The sequence below is a fragment of the Rhodamnia argentea genome, chromosome 1 (assembly GCF_020921035.1).
Source record: "Rhodamnia argentea isolate NSW1041297 chromosome 1, ASM2092103v1, whole genome shotgun sequence".
NCBI lineage: Eukaryota > Viridiplantae > Streptophyta > Magnoliopsida > Myrtales > Myrtaceae > Rhodamnia > Rhodamnia argentea.
In genome coordinates, this window is record NC_063150.1 from 8392963 (window position 1) to 8411174 (window position 18212).

General features: G+C 41.1%; 3 protein-coding genes across 8 annotated transcripts; 1 reads left to right on the plus strand and 2 right to left on the minus strand.

The window, feature by feature from the left end:
- Positions 1-5134: 5134 nt before the first annotated feature.
- LOC115740126 (CRS2-associated factor 2, mitochondrial) lies at positions 5135-7750 on the plus strand. Of its 3 annotated transcripts, XM_048272623.1 has the most exons (7): positions 5136-5716; positions 6302-6429; positions 6518-6743; positions 6852-6979; positions 7113-7211; positions 7407-7412; positions 7552-7750. In XM_048272623.1, exons 1-5 carry the CDS (start codon positions 5224-5226, stop codon positions 7209-7211), a joined length of 1074 nt encoding a protein of 357 aa, XP_048128580.1. In that variant the 5' UTR covers positions 5136-5223; the 3' UTR covers positions 7407-7412; positions 7552-7750. The 3 variants fall into 3 exon arrangements, 1 of the variants encoding a protein (XP_048128580.1); XR_007196930.1 differs by lacking the exon at positions 7407-7412 and having other exon boundaries at positions 5135-5716; positions 6852-6937; positions 7113-7303; positions 7453-7750; XR_007196929.1 differs by lacking the exon at positions 7407-7412 and having other exon boundaries at positions 7113-7303; positions 7453-7750.
- Positions 7751-8770: 1020 nt separating this feature from the next.
- LOC115740279 (CST complex subunit STN1) lies at positions 8771-9799 on the minus strand. The gene has a single exon (XM_030673766.2). It carries the CDS (start codon positions 9773-9775, stop codon positions 9248-9250), a length of 528 nt encoding a protein of 175 aa, XP_030529626.2. The 5' UTR covers positions 9776-9799; the 3' UTR covers positions 8771-9247.
- A 486-nt stretch (positions 9800-10285) lies between these two features.
- Positions 10286-17352, minus strand: LOC115740124 (methylcrotonoyl-CoA carboxylase subunit alpha, mitochondrial). Of its 4 annotated transcripts, none has more exons than XM_048284780.1 (16): positions 16935-17352; positions 16287-16408; positions 16010-16157; positions 15712-15849; positions 15480-15575; positions 15341-15400; positions 14219-14311; positions 14023-14134; positions 13409-13513; positions 13077-13216; positions 12535-12755; positions 12281-12452; positions 12001-12120; positions 10933-11175; positions 10752-10847; positions 10286-10662 (listed from the first exon to the last, which is right to left on the minus strand). In XM_048284780.1, exons 1-16 carry the CDS (start codon positions 17298-17300, stop codon positions 10636-10638), a joined length of 2259 nt encoding a protein of 752 aa, XP_048140737.1. In that variant the 5' UTR covers positions 17301-17352; the 3' UTR covers positions 10286-10635. The 4 variants fall into 4 exon arrangements, with proteins under 4 accessions (XP_048140737.1, XP_030529374.1, XP_048140741.1 ...); XM_030673514.2 differs by having other exon boundaries at positions 12281-12447; positions 12539-12755; positions 13077-13213; positions 16935-17351; XM_048284784.1 differs by having other exon boundaries at positions 13077-13213; positions 16935-17351.
- Positions 17353-18212: the final 860 nt, after the last annotated feature.

The following is an 18212-nucleotide window of genomic DNA, read 5'->3' on the forward strand; positions in this document are numbered from 1 at the left end:
TTTTAAAAAAATATTTTCTGAATTTTTGACATTCATTTTAGCGAAAATAAACAAGTTAAGGAAAACATTTTTCTCTCATATAAAAAACACTTTTAAAACAGAGAAAATGATTTCCTCTTTTTGATAAGAGGAAAACATTTTTCCTCATCTTTCCTTCCTCCACTCTTTCACATTTTTTTCTTTTTAATTATTTGTTATCTTATGCTCACTTTTTTTTAAAAAATAATTTATTTTTAAAACTTTATCTTATCTTTTTCCTTTTTTTATTTTCTCCTTTTCTTTTTTGTTCCTTTCTTCTTAGGTCAGACGCCAACACGGGCGAGCAAGGCCAAGCCTTGCTTGAGGTCGGCAAGCTCGAGTTCGCGAGGTCGGCAAGCTCGAGTTCGCCAGGTCTAGCGAGGCTTGGCCTCGCCTACTTGCCTACCGCAGGCCGAAGAAGAGGGGAAAAATAAAAAGAAAATAATGAGAGAAAAAAGTTAAAAACTAAATGTTATATTTAAAAATATAAAATAGAATAAAAATAAAAATAAAAGTAAAATTCATTAAAATGAGTGCATAGAGGAAAATAAAATTCAATTTTTCATACTAAATGGCAGAAAAAAAATTTCAAGTCATTTTCAAATTTTAGCTGAACACCGGAATATTGTCATTTTCCTTAAAAATGACTTTCTGGAAAATATTTTTCAAAAGCACTTCATTTTTCACAAAATGAACGAAGCCTTAATTAAAATTTGAAATATCTTGAAAATTATTGCAATAGTATCAACTAAGTATTAGGTCAATCTTTTGCAATAAATTGGGCCCGTATTTTCACGGCCTAGTTGTTCAAAAACACTAAGGCTACGTTTGGTCGTCGGGATTTCCGGTTAGGATAGGATTTGATATGATATGATAAGAAAAGAAATCTAGAGATTTGGCCATATACCATCCATCATTTGGTGAACTACGGATTTAAAGTCGAATATTCTCATATCCTATCATATCCTGCATTTGGTAGAAAGCGTATATCAATATAAATGACATATATGCCCTATGTGATGCTATGAAATATTCCGATCTTATTACTATAAAAATAATGTTCTCATACACACAAAAAAAAAAACCTTGAAAATGTACACATTTTATTAAATTTTCAACCCTCTTTGCAAAAAAAATAAATAAAATGAAAATAGAAACAAATAAGACAAGAAAGTTAGCTTTTATATGACGGATAAGAGAAATCCTATCCGACCTTATCCTACCCCCTCCCCTAGGATTTTTTTATCCGGGTTATATCCCTATATATCCGATATTATACTATCCGGGACACCTACCAAATACGGGATATGATAAAATATATCTTATCCCGAGTTTTATACGAATGACCAAACGCAGCCTAAGGATACGTTATTTACCATAACTCTTCTACAATAGGAGATTTAGCAACATGACCTCCACATTTTTTTTCTTGTCGCTGTATTTTGTACAAGTTACTAGAATAATAAATAAAATCTAAGTGTATAATGACACAAAAATAAAACTATAGTCAATTAGCATGGACGCAGTTCTAGATTTCGATGACTTGATTACATCATAACGTTCTTATTCAATTCTTACAAATGACTGTTGGACATCTTTGTTTAAGAAATAAGCAAGCGAACTTACCACGAGCAAAAACAAGTGGAGAACACTTTGCTCTGCCGAACACGGAGATTCGACTTTTGGCGAATGGATACACTTCGTATCTGATACTGCAATCTCGAAGCTGCAGTTGGGTTCTGACAGCTGACTGATATAGTTCGATGATCCTGCCCTTTGCCATGGCTAGACACATAGCGCAGTTCGACTCCACCAGAGCTCCGTCACGAGCTGCGTGAAGATTATGATCCGGACGGGATGCCTCGGCATCCAACTCCTGCACTACCTGATCCCTGAGAGAATGAAATTCGTCGGAACTCACTAAAGGTGTCCCCGTTGCATATCTTCATCACCACCGTCATGTCCAGAATGCCTTCTGCGCCATTACAAGCAAGAGAAGCGTAACAAAAGATGATCGCAAGCTCAAGAGAGGAAGCCATGCATGCCCATGCCCAGGACACAAACATATACACACACTAGAAGCCGGCTGTGATATTGCTTCTTGGCTCTATTTAATTAATCTGTAGTTGAATTATCTGCTCCCCTTCTTCTTGTGATCATCACTTGTCCATTAGGCAAACCACAAAGCACTTTCATCGCTCGGATTGATCGATGCTTGGACGTTGATTTGCTAAGTTCAAGTGACATAGGACAGATGTTTAGATGCGCGAGATCGAAGATTCTAAAGCCATCAAGGAGTAAAAAGCAAGTCATTCCAATTTCCCAAATTCAATGAGAGTATATTTTTATATTTAGGGTACATGTCTTGCCAGTGAGGTCAAATCATGTTGTTGACATCGACAAGTAGTGATCTCGATCAGCCATAACAGAGTGAGGTCGGAGAAGTCATCAATGAACATGGTAATCTACTTGAAGAAATTTTGGACCCAAAAAAGAAAAATCTACTTGAAGAAGTCGATAAATCATCCATATGATCGATCGACAACTGATACGGTGAAAGTTATTGACAAAGAAGGCCCTCACCGATCGACAAATCGCATCGACGGTCCATTATTGCTGATTTTGCCGACTGCTGGAGCTTGCGGACAAACAAGGTGCATCGATTTTGACCCAAAAACCCCCCCTCTGCTTTACAAATGAAAAAAAAAAAACAAATCAATCCTTTTTGGTGAAAAATCTTTCACTTTCTAGGCGAAACATATGTCGAAGTGTTGTGCTATAACGTTTCTCAATATTCGTATTCAATTCTTACAAGTGACCATTGGTCTTTCTCCTTATAAAATGAGCAAACATGTGCATCGCGTGCAAATCATGTGGAAACTCTTTGTTAAACACGGAGACTTAACCTTCGATGAAATGGACATCTTTACATCCGATTCTGCAATCTTGAAGCTGCACTTGGACTCCGAGGGCTAATCGACATTCATTGTAGATCATTTTCTTCCACGCCAAGACACATGATGCAATTTGAATCTCTCCAAGCTCCATCACCTGCTGCATGACCACAGCAAGGCATTGATGAATAAGACATACCTTTATTCAATTAAATATTATAACCGACGTGAATCATCTCGACAATCAGCTCCTCTATCACCTAATCTTTAAACCATTGAAAGCCGCCGAGCAGACCGCCTGCTTCCCCCATCGCATATTTATGTTGCTACAATCATGTCCGGAAAGCCTTGTGCATAATTACAAATAAAAAGGAAAATCGAAACAAAAGATGATTGGGAGCTTAAGAAATCGTCTAACTTAGCTTGACAAGAATCGAGTTTTAGTAAGTTTCTACACTTTACTACAGACACAAACATTATATACACACACACAACCACGAAGTTGGCTGTCATATGCTTCTACCCTCTATTTTATTAATCTTTTTTTTTTAGAACAAATCCTCTATTTCATTTTATTAATCTATATTAGTGTTTTTTTGCTCCGATTCTCCTTGTAATTATCACTTGTCCATTAGGCAAACAAAAAGCACTTTCATCACTCGGATTCTTTGATCCTTATACGTTAATTGCTAAGTTCAAGTGACACGGGAGCAGGACAGTTGTTTAGATCTGTTGTCATTATCAAAAGGAAAACTCCAAAATAAAAGTCGAATTGCGCGAGATCTAAGATTTTAAAGCCGTCAAGGAGTAAAAAGAAAATGTCATTCCGATTCTCCAATTTAAATTTGGAAAACTTAAACTACTTCAATATTAAAACGCGCATTTAACTTTTTCTTTATAGACATATAGTTAGTCGATAAGAAAGATACCTTGAGAAGTCTCGCCGCCAAGTCTTTGCCCCTTATTATCGTTGATGCATAGTTTTCTCTGTTCATATTTATGAAAAGCGTACGCATTATACACCGGTACGATTTTCTGAATTTATTGATAAATGTTATCATCACAGATTTAACGTAGGTTTATTTCACTCGAGGTTTGCTCCATGCAAGAATGACTTCGGATATGTGACATAGCCTGCCTTATTCTTGTCATTCAGAGGTTCTTTATTTGATGGACTTGGAATGAGGCTCGTTAGAGATGGCCAAATCTACTATACTTTTAATTTATCTTATCAAATGGTTCACAAACTCTCTAATCAAATTTCTCCGAGATTAATCCGACGAAATTTGATGTAATAGTTGCATGACCGTCAAAGTTATGACGAGGCGAATAAAACATATCAATGCCCATGCGGGCATGTGTGGAAAAAATTTAGTAAATGTATATAACACAAGAGTATGATTTGAATAAAACTTAGCCAATATCGACATTCAAGTGAACATGCACTTTGGAAAATTTTATCCCGTCAATCTGCGACGTTGTTTTGATAGGCACATTGGTTGGATTTAGCCGGATTTGGCATCGGAGGGATTTCATTATAAACTGCATTTGGTCGTTCGAATTTATAATTATGATATAACTGGATAGGATATGATAATAAATCAAATGATTTTGTTGTATCCTATTTCTTGTATGGTGAATTGCGAATTTAAAGTCGGATAAGCAAAGGCAAAGTGCAGCTGAGATAGACTCTATTGCAAATGTTAGAAAGGATCGAACAATTGAAGAACGAGGAACGTAACAATATATATTAAAAGACAAAGTCGTGAAAATATCCGGCTTTGCGGCCGGAGACCCTAACCCGACATCGTTGGAGAGGTGGCCATACTTGATAGTGGTCACCGCGGGAGAGATGGACTCTCGCCAAAGAGGATACTCGGCGTGACACGGAGGCAACCCAACGAGGAGGAGAGACGGTTATTGTAGAAAGAACCCGATCCTCCTTGTATCCGCTCTTTTGAAAAATCCTATCTTGATCTATTCCACCCCATCTCTTGTGATTTTTTTTTTTATCCTGGTTATATCTCTTTTATCATACTCTAGACAGCTATCAAACATGAAATAACATATAATATATTTTGTCTTGTAGTCTGGCGACCAAATGTAATCATAAAAAGTATAAGAATACTTTTTTTTCCCGAAAAGACTTGTTTTTTTTTTTTTGTGGGGGTCTTACGAATGGGCTTGTTTAGATTAAGGATAAAAACACGAACTTTGAGCAGGCTTGACCATCTCTCTCGCTCGATACACCCGTTGGCAGGCGTAGGAGACATAACAGAGACTGAAAGAGATCTCCGAACCATCTTCTTCGATGGCGAACCTCCCTTCTCTGCGCCGCGTCGCTCTCAAAACCCTAGCTTTACGCCCCGGAAACTCGTTCGCCCTCCTCCGAAGGTCTCTCTCCGACGCCGCTTACGACCCTCCGTTCTCTCCCAAACCCCTTGACAGGACCCCGCAACCCCAGAAGAGCAAAGCCCGGAAGAAACCCCCCAAATCAAGCCCGGGCGACCCGAAACGCCCAGCCGAGCCGGACCTTCCCTTCGATTTCAGATACTCGTACTCGGAGACGAATGCCGCCGTCGCGCCCATTGGGTTCCGCGAGCCACCGCGGTTCTCTCCGTTCGGGCCTGGCCGGATCGATAGGACTTGGACTGGGACTTCCGCGCCGGCCCGGGAAGCGGTGGACCCGGATAAGGCGGCGGGGGAGAGGGATCGGGTTCTAGGAGCTCCGCTTTCGGAGGAGGAAATCGCGGAGCTCGTGGAGCGATACCGGCATAGCGATTGCAATCGCCAGATTAATCTGGGTAAGTGTGTGTTTTTCGTCCTTTCTTTGTAGTCGTAATTCTGATGGTCCCTGAGGCGGCAAATGATGAGATGAACTACGGCCTAGTGTAGATCGTAGAATTTCTGTGAAAATTTCTGTGTTGATGAATGAAATTAACCCGTTTTTGGATCTTTTTAGTAAGTTGTGATTTTTCTTGATTGGCTTGGCTACTCATTGGAGGAGCCTTAATCAATTGGGTTAGCAGTTTTTGCGTTAGTATATTTGCTGTACTTGAGATCTGTACCAATGCTGCTTGTGAATATTTTTATATTGATATGAATGCATTTGGGCGATATGAGGAATCTTGCGAATCCTTCACACGTGGCGGAGTCAGCACCAGATTGACATTCTAACTAGTGATTTGGATGCAAACTATACTCTTCCATGGAGCTGAATTTAGAGACTTAGTTTGAGATACCCAGTTTTGGGATGTGGGCAGAAACATGGAAGTTATGTTGAGAAGAGTCAACGAGTGATATTTCCAGTTATTATCTCCTTTTTGCGCTTTGTAGAATTTTCTTTTACGTCTGACTACACTCTGATTGATGTCATTATTTTGGCACAGGCAAAGGAGGAGTTACTCACAACATGTTGGATGATATCCACAATCACTGGAAGAGAGCCGAAGCAGTTAGGATAAAGTGCCTGGGAGTGCCGACACTTGACATGGACAATGTTTGCTTTCACCTTGAGGTATTAACTGAATAAACTGATTGAGAATCGATAAGACCCTTTTGCTCTTTCATGGTCTATTATTTGACGGGTTACCAGTTTCTCAAAGGACAAATCTGGTGGGAAGGTAATTTACCGCAATGTCAACATCCTCCTCTTGTATCGAGGTCGACATTATGATCCGAAGCATAGACCAGTTATACCTCTCATGCTGTGGAAGCCCTATGCGCCAATTTACCCGAAGCTTGTGAAGAATGTTGTGGAGGGGTTGACATTTGAAGAAACAAAAGAAATGAGAAACAGAGGACTGAACTCTCCTGCTGTAGGGAAACTTAGTGAGTAAACTCATTCCCGATGGCTTAGCCTTTTACTTAGGTCTACTTGTTTCTTACTTGCTATTAACGATCTCAATACGATGTGATGAACTTTTCCTTGTATATCAGCGAGGAATGGCGTGTATGTCAATGTGGTGGAGAAAGTGAGGGAAGCATTCAAGACTGAAGAGGTTGTGAGGTTAGACTGCAAACATGTGGGTACAAGTGACTGCAAGCTGATTGGCGTGAAACTTAGAGTATGCTCTTTAAATTTCTTCTTCTTTTTCTTCCTTTTCTGACTGGGATGTTAACTTTTTGACTAACATCTTGGTCTGTATTTTTTTTAATTGAGAGCTTAGATCAAATTATGTCTGTTCTACATCCATGCAGGATTTGGTACCTTGCGTTCCAATATTATTTAAGGACGAGCAGATCATCCTCTGGAGGGGGAAGAAAGATACCGAATCAACCTCCAATTCACATGCATGACCATAAATTAGACATACCACGAGACCCGCCAGGAAAATCGGTTGGGATGCTATACACATTACGCTGGAGCATTTTCAGAGCGCGGACTCTAGGTAAGCCAACTGACACGTCCACATGCACAGCGCCTGTTAAAGAAACTATTGCATTATCTTTTGCATCAGATGTTTCATACGCAGCATGCTGTATTAGCAACGCAGGCTCGTTTGCTCATACACATTTTAATTTCTTAAACCATGTGCAGATATTGTGGGGGTACGGTAAATCGATACGCCGTTGCTTGGGTGAAGACAAGTCTGCAAGAAGGCCCCGGGCCTCAAAGAAACGTGACTGCCTGTCTTTTGGTATGCTCGCTCCCAGTTTGAGTTTAGAGGATGGGAATGCTAGAGTTTTAACTGGCAACTCCTCCATGACAATGTACTTCAGTCCATTTTTCTTATGGACCTTTTGTTTCTCGAAGTGGTTGGGACTTACTTACATCCCAAGTTTTGCCGATTTGTAAATTGATCAAACGAATTAGTATATTGATTCTGATGAAATGGAAAATCTTGCATGGCAAGTGATAGAAGTACAGAGGTATCTGAAAACATCTGTTGTATAGTCCAACTTTTTTCTCGATGAAATCCAGATCTTGGAGCAATAGTCCAACTTTTTTTTTTTTTTGGTAAAGGCGAGGCATCACGGGTGGTGCCATGACCCGAACGAAGACCAGATCTAGCTCAGGTCCATTGGGGTAGGGCGACACAACACCTGCCGGGCGACACGACACCCGCCGGGCATCGCCTAAGGTTGCACGACCCTAGCGACGCATTACCGAGGGTGTAAGACTGTACAAATGATTTCTGAAATGGAAACTCTTTATCTACTAATGAAAGGAATTCCTTTCCCAATGATAAAAATTACTTATGCGCGTGGACGTTTAAACCATGCTCGTGCAATGATTTATTTTTTCGCCGCCATCTAATTTTTTTCTAGAATATATATTGCATTTTGATTGGGAAGAAAATAAGTACCATTTGGCTTGAAAAAGTCTAAACAAATTTTTCAATACGTATTTTTTATTTTTCAAGAAACAACCTATCTCAACAGAAAAAAATATAATGAAACTTTTACGAGATCTTGATATATCATCTACTTATGTATTTTGCATTGTAATTGGTCTTTTCGTATTTTTTTTTTCCTCATCTTCGTTTGAATTGGCACAATTGTAATAGGTTCAGGGCTTTTTGGCAAATTTCACATATTTGTGTTTGCTCAAGACCAAAGTTGAGAGAGAGAGAGAGAGAGAGAGAGAGAGAATTCCATTTCCAATTAAAGAGATCGTCCTCCAAAGGTTTGGCCATAGCAAGTGATAAACAATGAAAGACAAAGTGCAGGAAAAAAAAGAAACACAAAATAAATAGTGCAACTTGGGACATACACAGAGGGAGCAACCAGAGACGATTCTACATGGTTGATTTGCACAAACCTATCATTTCTTTTGATTAGTGCCACACCAAATGTTTATCAAGTGTACAAAATATGCGACGGCGACACCTACGATCCATGCAATCTCTTCCGAGGTAGTGGCACGTAAAGCGGACAACAACTATAACTACGATGGCAAATTCACGGACCACTACAGCGTGCTGGTGCCTTCAGACTGCAAGTCGCGCTTGATTGTCGTGAGGAACCCAGGACGAGAAGAGTGGTGCCTGGAATATGTCGGGGAGCAAGGTTGAACTTCAAGATAGTAGAATCAAACATCGGAAGTACAAATTCACCGAATAGTCCCTAGGATCGGGCGGTTTTCACGACTTGACATGACCTCTTACGTTTTGTAACAAATGCATGATCATTACATGTTACTGTTCGACAGCTAGTGCAGTGAAATCTAGTTGACACATAATGGAATTGAATAGCGGATTCATAAGGGTCTCGATCTATCTCAATCACTGGCATTTGCAATCAAAGGCTGTGCAAATAAATTGGGAGCGCCGATCAGAGCACTTTGCGAGATGGAGGAAACCTGTCCAAATCAAATCGACATTGCGGGCATTCTATGTCATCTTGTCCATGGGGCACAGACCGTGCAATGTGTTTCTCATGGTCGTGGGCTTACCGTAGACCCTTCGAGCCAGCTTCAAGCAGTCCAACCAATGCAGGACCTCCGCGTTCGGGTCCCTCTCGACCACGACTCTCGACACCGTGATCTGCACCTCGCCCCGGTAGCTCGTGATCCTGCCGCGCACTCGAGCGACCGAGCCCAGCTTCACCAGCGAAGCCTGGCCATTCGCCACTTCGGCAATCTGTCGAACGCCTTGCGGGCGCTGGCGGGCGAAGTAGGGAGAGGTGGCGTGGTTGAGCCAGAGGACGCAGGGGACGCAGCCGGTGCCGTCGTCGACGGCGAACTTGAGGAAGCGGCCGGGCTTGTGCTCGCGGGAGACGACGACGCCGAGGGCCTCGGCACGCGAGATGGAGAAGCGGTGGTCGAGGGAGAAGGTCGGGGGGTTGGTCGGGGATTGGGCCAGGGAGAGGAGGTCGAAGGCTAGGAGCTTGACGTGGACGAGGAATAGTGATTTGTCCATGAGAGAGAGCGGGGGGAATCTATGTGGGTTGTTCTCGACAGGACAGGTCCGTTCTCGACAGGACAGATACCACTCTGATCAGTGACGTAGCTTAACCATTGGGTAAACTAAGGGGGTTTTTTTTGGTGTGTGTGTGTGTGTGGAGCCAATTGCGTAAATTAGTTAGGTTTAGAATAACCAATCTGCACTAGAACCACCATTTTATTATTTTTATTTTTTACCATTAGAACACCCTTTTATCTTTGCGGGTTGTTCTTGACAGCTTCGATTGATCTAAAATGCAAGTGGGACGATCCTCTCCCTTTTATCTTTGTTTCATCCATTTGATTCTTATTAATCAGATTAAAGCGACGACGTATTCGTTACACCACTCTGAACTCTGATCGGTGGCTTAGCTTAACTATTGCGTAAACTTAGTTAGATTTAGAATAACCAGTCTGAGCTACCATTTTTTTTTTTTTTACCAACATTGGAACTTCCGTTTAACCCGTTCGTCTTGTCATATAAATGGCCGAAAAAACCAAGACATAAGTTCAAAGCCATCCGATGTACGAAACAATCAGCCAATGAACCCCGAACACTGTACATGTTTTACAGGTCCCATCAACTCCACCAATAAACCAGAGCCGCATTTGGCTCTTTAAATTTACGAATTAACCAAAAACTTTTAATACATTTAGTCGACAGGCTTTCGTCGCCGGCGGCATGGAGTGAACACCCTCTTAACCTCTCCCGTTCCGTCCTCGTCACAATGAGCACCACCCATCTCCTAATTGAACCAGCAGCGATAACACTAAGCCACAGACGATCACCGTCGTCGTCACAAGTTGTCGCGTGCACTGACGTGTTCATTTCTTGAATTATTCTTTCTGCTCCGAACAATCTTCCTGTGAATAATATCAGGATAAATTGTCAACCTGTCTTCATTTAGATCTGTTGATTCGTGGAAAATGTTTGTCGTAAAGAAATTGCTTACCTTGATGCTGAAGAGAACACTACTGTCAGGAACCTGGTGACCAGCAGTTACGGCAAGCCCATGAACATACCCAGCAGATGGTGCTTTGACAACATGCTGTGACCGACATAACCGTTCAGTTCTTCCATACGGGGGAGGATAAAGATGAAATGTAGGAGATGAAAGTAGCATTGACGCATACCTCCATTTTCATTGCTTCTAAAACCAATATAGGTTGACCTTCCTCCACTCGCATCCCATCCTTCGCCAGGACCTTAACCACTAACCCTGCCATTGGTGCCACCACAGTTCCCTGTGGATGTGATGCCATCTCAAAACTGGGCTTGTGCTGGCTGTCGTCGTCGTCAAACAGTGGTTGTCCCAATTTGTGTCTGAAATGTTGATGTTTAGACCCGTGCCATATATGTATATGCTTATCCAAATCCTGCCAAAACAAATTTTCTTCATCAAAAGAAGAGGATGGAGCGTATAAATCTCCAGAACTTGAGCTTGATTCGAGCTTAAATCGTACTTCAATCAAAACATAGTGAATAATCAACCAGAATTAAGCTCAATCTTGAGCACACAATATTGTGACAAGTCGAGCTGATAAAAAATTTTAAAACAGTAAATCCTCCAATAATATAAAAGGCGTGACACCCTGATTTATGGTTTTTAGTTGAGTATAAGTGTCACTCAACTCAATCTGCCGTAAGCAAATATACTTGCTAGACATATGGTAAAGCATTCAATAATGGTCTAAACTGCAGAAAAAAATTGGGACTACGTTTACCCACCCTACTCAAAACTACTCAGACAGAAAAGTTAAGATTAGTTGAGGATTTTCTTCATCTTTACTATTGTTATTTTCTGAGGTACTAATAATTTTCGTTTGCAAGTGAATGACATTTTCTTGCTTACTATTGTTTTTTTTTTTTGCTTACTATTGTTTGTTAATCCTTTCACTTTTGTAATTTCATGTGGCAAAAATGTTTGTTGATAAACTGTGGACCTTGCTTTTAGTTTGCACCAGCATAAAAAAAAGGAAAAACAATACTACATGTGAATTTGGAATACGAAGGTTAAGAAAAGTAAGGAGAACCAATTATTTTCAGTGGAGACTTAACAACGGGTTTAGTGCAATCTCGACAGATAAAGTACTCACAGGAACACACTATAACCACCCGAATTTTGGGGCATATTATTGTTTTGAATTTGAATATACAACTACACAAGATAGCACAACGTGCGAAAGAGAAAAAGGGATTACCTTCTTGTAGGTTGCTAAACTAACTTGAGTACTAACACCATTGACTTCAACTCTAAAATCATGGTTGCCTAGGTATGTCACTTTCACTTTAAAGCCCAAGGAATCACCTTCTCCTTCGACCTGTGAGAAGATGAAGAGATTTAGGAGTTTCATAATGCAATTCCTTGTGAACAATTGAAAATGAATAAAGAATATAGAACAACAGTACAAAGAACCTAAAATCTTTTGGAGTGATTTTGCAATCAATACTAACATTTACTCCCTGCACATAGGAAAGTACCTCGATATCATACTGCCCATCAGGCTGATAAGCAAGAGAAAGCACCAGCAGTTTTGAGCCAGTGCTATCATAATCGTTATCCCACTGAAGTTCAAAGACACGCTTCGCGCAGTGATTGACTCGGAAAGGGGGATTAGCATACCATATGGACTTTAACCCATTGCCTCCTGAAAATAGAGAAATTTCACATTATAAGAAATTACAAAAAAAAAACGAAAGACCATCAATCATGTAGTGCATTGAATTCTCCAGGCTAACCTTCTCTAAAATTTGAATTTTCCTCATTGCAAATGCATGCAGCAACCAGTGCTGCACCATGTTTAGCCTCCTCATATGCCTCTTTTTCATGACAGGAGCCATCAAAGAGGTCATCTTTAAAGTGTTCGATAAAATGAGTTTCCACATTTCCTTCTTCAAATGCCCAATGATTAGCAAGCTTTCTGAGAAAATTTATATTGGTTGGAAGGCCTGCAACCTGTCAAAGTTTATCATCTGAGGCGAAAGCAAAATAAACTTCTAAAGGAGGAAACAATGTAAAATTAGCAACTATATAAAGTTCAAACTAAATTCTCAAGCAGTCATCATCAGAAGGATGGCACTCATCATGTCATGCATCTGTCTCATTATTGTCCTTCATTGCATTTTGCAATGCCATGGGATAAGCCTCGAGAAGGAAATTTAGTCCAGACCCAAGGCCTATCCAACTAGCAATTCATGCAAATAAATGTGATAGTTTAAAAGAATCATTATCAGTACTTCGCTCTAAGCTAAGAACTAATATCCTCATAACAGATACCTGAAACTTTGACAAGCTATCCTTCAGTTTAACCAGTGCTGCATTGCGGCTTTCTCCCCATGCAACAAGCTTCGCAATCATAGGATCATAATGCATGCTAACAGTGTCTCCTTCCTCAACACCAGTGTCGACCCTCACTGCTAGATGACACATCGAGCACATTATGGAGAATTCATCACTTTTAAAGCTTTTCAAAAGCACAAAACAGGGAAGAGTTTCTTAAGGAAAATCCATATATGGATAACATTCTTTATTTCAAAAGAAGAAGAGAAATCTTCAAACAATGTCAAATTATCTGATGACAATTTAGCTAGATCTCCAATGGAACTGACCACTTGATGTGCCTTGAACAGGACGATAGTGATGAAGGACTCCAGTTGCTGGAAGGAATCCTTTAGAAACATTTTCAGCATATATTCTGGCTTCAAATGCATGACCTGTCATCATGAATATGAGTAAGAAGATAGCATGTACTTTTAACTCTATTGTTTTCTGAATATATTTTCCTTAACCAAAGGTTTTTCACAAGGACAACTATTTATAGAGAACACCTAAACTATTTACCCAAGCTATGTACCTCTACTTGCCAACAACCGAATAGCAATATGCTGCCACACACTAGGCCACGCAAAAAAGAAAAATGAAGATTTCACTTAGAAATAAACTACTCTTTATTCCCTGCCACCTGCAACCCTTACTATTGCCACCCCTCCAAACAAAAAAGCAGAAAATGGACGTATGTTTACATGTATCTACATAATAACATCTCTGGACACGTGTACTGTGCATGCACGCGCTCACACATGTGCACTGGCGAACACTATCAATACTGCATTGCACAGGTCATCTAGTGTTCAACTTACATCATCACAAGTCTGATTATGAACACAATCCAGAGAACGAATTGGAAGTACTTCGTTATGAGTTTACGGAATGTTTCACAGACCTAACAATGGAACCTCTGACTGATCAATGGGAAGGGGTTCATCATTTGCAACACGGATTTGCCACTCAACAAGGTCTTGACCAACAATCATCTCGGTGACAGGATGCTCAACCTGGCAGAGGGTACAAAAGAAACTTCAGAAAGGTTCCATCAAGACATAAGCTCAAGAAATAGACAGATAGAAGCATCAAAGCACCTGTAGACGGGTATTCATCTCCATGAAGTAAAATTGGCCAGAAGCAGTATCAACTATGAACTCCACAGTGCCAGCATTATGATAATTTACTGCCTTCGCATATTGTAAAGGAACTTTGCCTTAGTATTCCAAGAGGAAACATGAAACACTAAGCGGTTCATTCGAATCATAGTGAAAGAAAACTGATAACTGACAAAGATCAGCGTTCAGCGCCCATATGAGAAATCCATCAGCCTTATGTTCTTCGTAAACAAGAAAATGGAACTTTGGCTTTGGTGGATCCAAAGGACAAAAGTTCACCAATAAACTCGTACATTCAAAAAACAATTATTTTCTTCCAAACAAACACAAGGAATCAAACTCTTGACTTACTTGCATGACTCAAAATGATGGCAGCAACAAATCTCACTTGCAGTAAACAGAAAATCCCTTGTCATAGGGGACATTTGTCAAAATGGAAACTATTTATCCACTATCATTTAGTTGGACCCTGATTTCAGGAGCCACTAGTCCATACTGTCATGAAAGCAAAAGACGATCCATAGACTTTGGTAAAGCTAATTGAAGTAAGTGATAACAACAGTGACAATTTGCTCCTAAGGTTAGGATACTTCCTCGAAGTTCATGGCGTACACATGAAGCCTGGTAAGAGATGGGCAAGAGCCATTGTAGTAGCGACTAGATGTACTAGACAGAAGGCAATGGTACTCAAACAAAGAATGACGGCAAAGGTCAATCTCGTAAGTCCATACAAGACCATTTTTATACTGAGCTGACACCAAAGCCACGAAGACAGAATTTTACAATATGGTGCAGATCCTGGTGCCTAGGTCCTCATTGGCACCTGGTCCTTTTCTTTGTTCTACTACTTCCCTGTATAAATTTTGCATACTTTGCAAGTATATGTCGTTGCTGACACATATACGCCATATCTTGCCATTTTATTCAACTTGTGGTTCTTCTGACAATATGAGAAACAGATATTTTATAGACTATATTTTATACTTGATAGTTATCTCAATTGTAGTCCTTTGCTTGCAAAAAGGCATTGAGAGAAAACAGCTTGCAAACCTAATATAGTCAACCAACAGTGCAGGTCTCTTTTTAATTTGGATACAGTACCTTGGCAGCAGAAACAGCAGCTTGACCCAAGTGGGTGCGGAAGTCGGAAGTAACATTCGGCTGCATCAATGGCATTCTCAGTCCAGTCTAGCTGTTACAAATCGTGAAATCAAGATTAGAATCAAAATGCAATTCTTACAGCAGGAGCTTCTTCAATAATCTTCTGATGTCTTCTTTGCACACTGCAATCTCTCTCATTTAAGTGGACTATGTTCCCGTACTTGTCTCCAAATATCTAAAACAATAAGCAAAACAATTTAGCCGTTTACAGCAAGAGACCACTTGGCCTAAAGGACATGACCAACAAATAGATTGAATACTTTTTCGTTTAAATTCTCGTAGTCAACATGGTTTAACAGCATTATAGATACCTGGACTTCTATATGTCTTGGCCTTGTGATATATTTCTCCAGTAAGATCTTGTCTATGCCAAAAGAAGCAGCAGCCTCACGTTGTGCTCCTAAGAAAGACTCAACGAATTCATTTTCACTCTGAACAATCCTCATACCCTGTGTGCATGACAAAAACAACAATAAGTTGTGAGATAGTAACAGCCTCGAGTAATAAGAAAAGAAAAGGAAAGCTAAATCCATTTGCATACCATGCCAAACTCTAGATCTCCAGGAACATTAGATTCATCAGTGATCTATTTGACAGAGAAAAACATACCTTACCTCCACCTCCATGTGTTGGTTTTATCAAAACGGGATAGCCGATCTTTCCCGCTTCTGACCTCATAATGTCAATGTCCTGTTCATCCCCATGATACCCAGGCACAAGCGGAACCCCAGCAGCACCCATTATCTTCTTTGATGCGCTAGATAAACATATATTATCAGTCAAAGAATAAAGACAGAATTCTTGTCTCCCACATGGAACCAATTAAACAGACCCAATTATTTACAAGACAGGGAACATACAATGGTTGAAAGTTCCTCATTCATACCTTTTGTCACCCATGTCTCTAATAGCTGATGCAGGAGGACCAATGAAAGTGAGGCCATTGTCTTCACAGAGCTGAGCAAATTCAGCCGACTCCGACAAAAAACCATATCCTGGATGGATAGCCTAGTTATCAAAAAAGATAGCCGTGCTGAAAGCATGCCCCGCACATACTAACAAATTAGGCAATTCCAATCTACTGAATTAACAGAAATTAAGTTAAATATAGAGCGGACATTCATAACCCTTCAACCGCTCTTTCAGCCAACAGAAGGCCACCTAACTTGGGATTTAAAGCAGCACGCATAAAGGCAAAGAAGCAATTGGGAAATGATAGATCGTCCAGACACACGGAAACAATTTGAGACAGAGAAATCCTCCCTCGTCATCTATCAGGATAGTGCGCATAATTTCATCATCCATCTAAAGCTCACAAAGTCGTAGAGTAGTAGTGAGTTCACTGAGACACTGGATGGGAATTACTGAGCTCTATAACCAAATCCGCGCACTCCAAGCTAACAACGATTGCTGTAACGGACACGATCATTTCTCACAACCACAACCAAACAAGCAGCCATTCCACATGCGAAATCACGCATCCACCCAATCGCAGCGGTCGCACGTACTTCAAACCGATAGTTCTCAAACTCACCTGAGCCCCGTCGCGAAGAGCGGCCTCGACGATGGACGACCCACTGAGGTAACTAAGTCGAGCCGGAGCGGGACCGATGCGGACGGCCTCGTCTGCCGACCTGACGTGGAGAGAACCGGCGTCCGCGTCGCTGTAGACGGCGACGGTCCGGATCCCCAGCCTCTTCGCCGTCCTCATGATCCTGCAAGCTATCTCGCCTCGGTTCGCGACCAGTATTTTCTCGATGGGCTTCGACCTCAAGGTCCGTTGCTTCGCAGCAGCCGCCGCCGCCTCCGGCGAATGGGAGAAGAGTCTCGCCTGGAGGAGCGAGGAGGCTCGACTGTGGAGGTTGCGACGGAGGATCAACGACGCCATTGAAGAAGGCATGAGAGAGAGAGAGAGAGAGTGATAAGTCAATGGGGTCTTGGCTTGGGACTAGTAGTGGTGAGGGCGATGCCTTTATGCGACGTCGTCTGACAGAATAGAAGAGTTCGGATTTGCATCTGACGTGGAGATGACGTGACATTGCAATTTTGACTGGATAATGTCCCTTTTTTTTTTTTCTGAAATGGATAATATTTTTTTTTTCGGTTTGTATATTTTCTTATTCTTGGTAATTCTATGAAATTTTATTGCTTCCATAGCCAATATTAACTTAGAAAAGACTGAACAGTAACAGAATCTGTTTAGGCCCTGTGAATATACTCCTCTCTTACAGCATTAATTATGCTGCTCACCATCATGCTGGTCGACGGCTTGATTTCATGATCATCCGCATCTCTCTAACTCTTCGGTTCCGACTGGCACGGAGATGATGGAATCCCGGGGCGATGCTGGAGAGAGATAGAGAGAACGGCGATAGAGATCGGATGAGAACCGGGATGAAGATCCTGAGGAAGTCGGCTTGGTCGGACAGAATAGCTGGTCTCACTAGAGGGATTGGGGGTGAGACATTTCATGATCATTCGTATCTGCAAGACCAATTTGTTTTCTGTCGGCGCCGATGGTGTTGGAGCGCGTCCCTCGCGTCGCTCGCATATTAGACGGAATCCACACTTCTCTGAATCTTCCTTCTGATGACTCTGAACAAAAACTTGGAAATGGCTCCAGTCGTGTCGCAGAAGCTTTCCTTACGTCGTGCAGCCTACAGCGAGGGAGATGTTCAAGGCACATGTGATCGGATTCCCTTGAATACAGTCAGTGACCAGAAACAAATATTTTGACGTCGCGTGTAGCATCGACCGCTTTTCCTTCGGGCCAAGAACAAGACAGAGTCCCAGTTCTCAGAACCTGTCATAC

Excerpts from the sequence above, each read along its gene's own strand:
- LOC115740279 (XM_030673766.2), bottom strand. The coding sequence starts at position 9,775 with ATGGACAAATCACTATTCCTCGTCCACGTCAAGCTCCTAGCCTTCGAC.
- LOC115740124 (XM_048284780.1), bottom strand. The coding sequence starts at position 17,300 with ATGCCTTCTTCAATGGCGTCGTTGATCCTCCGTCGCAACCTCCACAGT. Across the intron at positions 16,158-16,286 it reads AGAGACATGGGTGACAAAAG|CGCATCAAAGAAGATAATGG; the intron begins GTATGAATGAGG and ends ATGTTTATCTAG. Across the intron at positions 14,135-14,218 it reads AGATGAATACCCGTCTACAG|GTTGAGCATCCTGTCACCGA; the intron begins GTGCTTTGATGC and ends ACCCTCTGCCAG.
- LOC115740126 (XM_048272623.1), top strand. The coding sequence starts at position 5,224 with ATGGCGAACCTCCCTTCTCTGCGCCGCGTCGCTCTCAAAACCCTAGCT. Across the intron at positions 5,717-6,301 it reads CAATCGCCAGATTAATCTGG|GCAAAGGAGGAGTTACTCAC; the intron begins GTAAGTGTGTGT and ends ATTTTGGCACAG. Across the intron at positions 6,980-7,112 it reads TGATTGGCGTGAAACTTAGA|GATTTGGTACCTTGCGTTCC; the intron begins GTATGCTCTTTA and ends ACATCCATGCAG.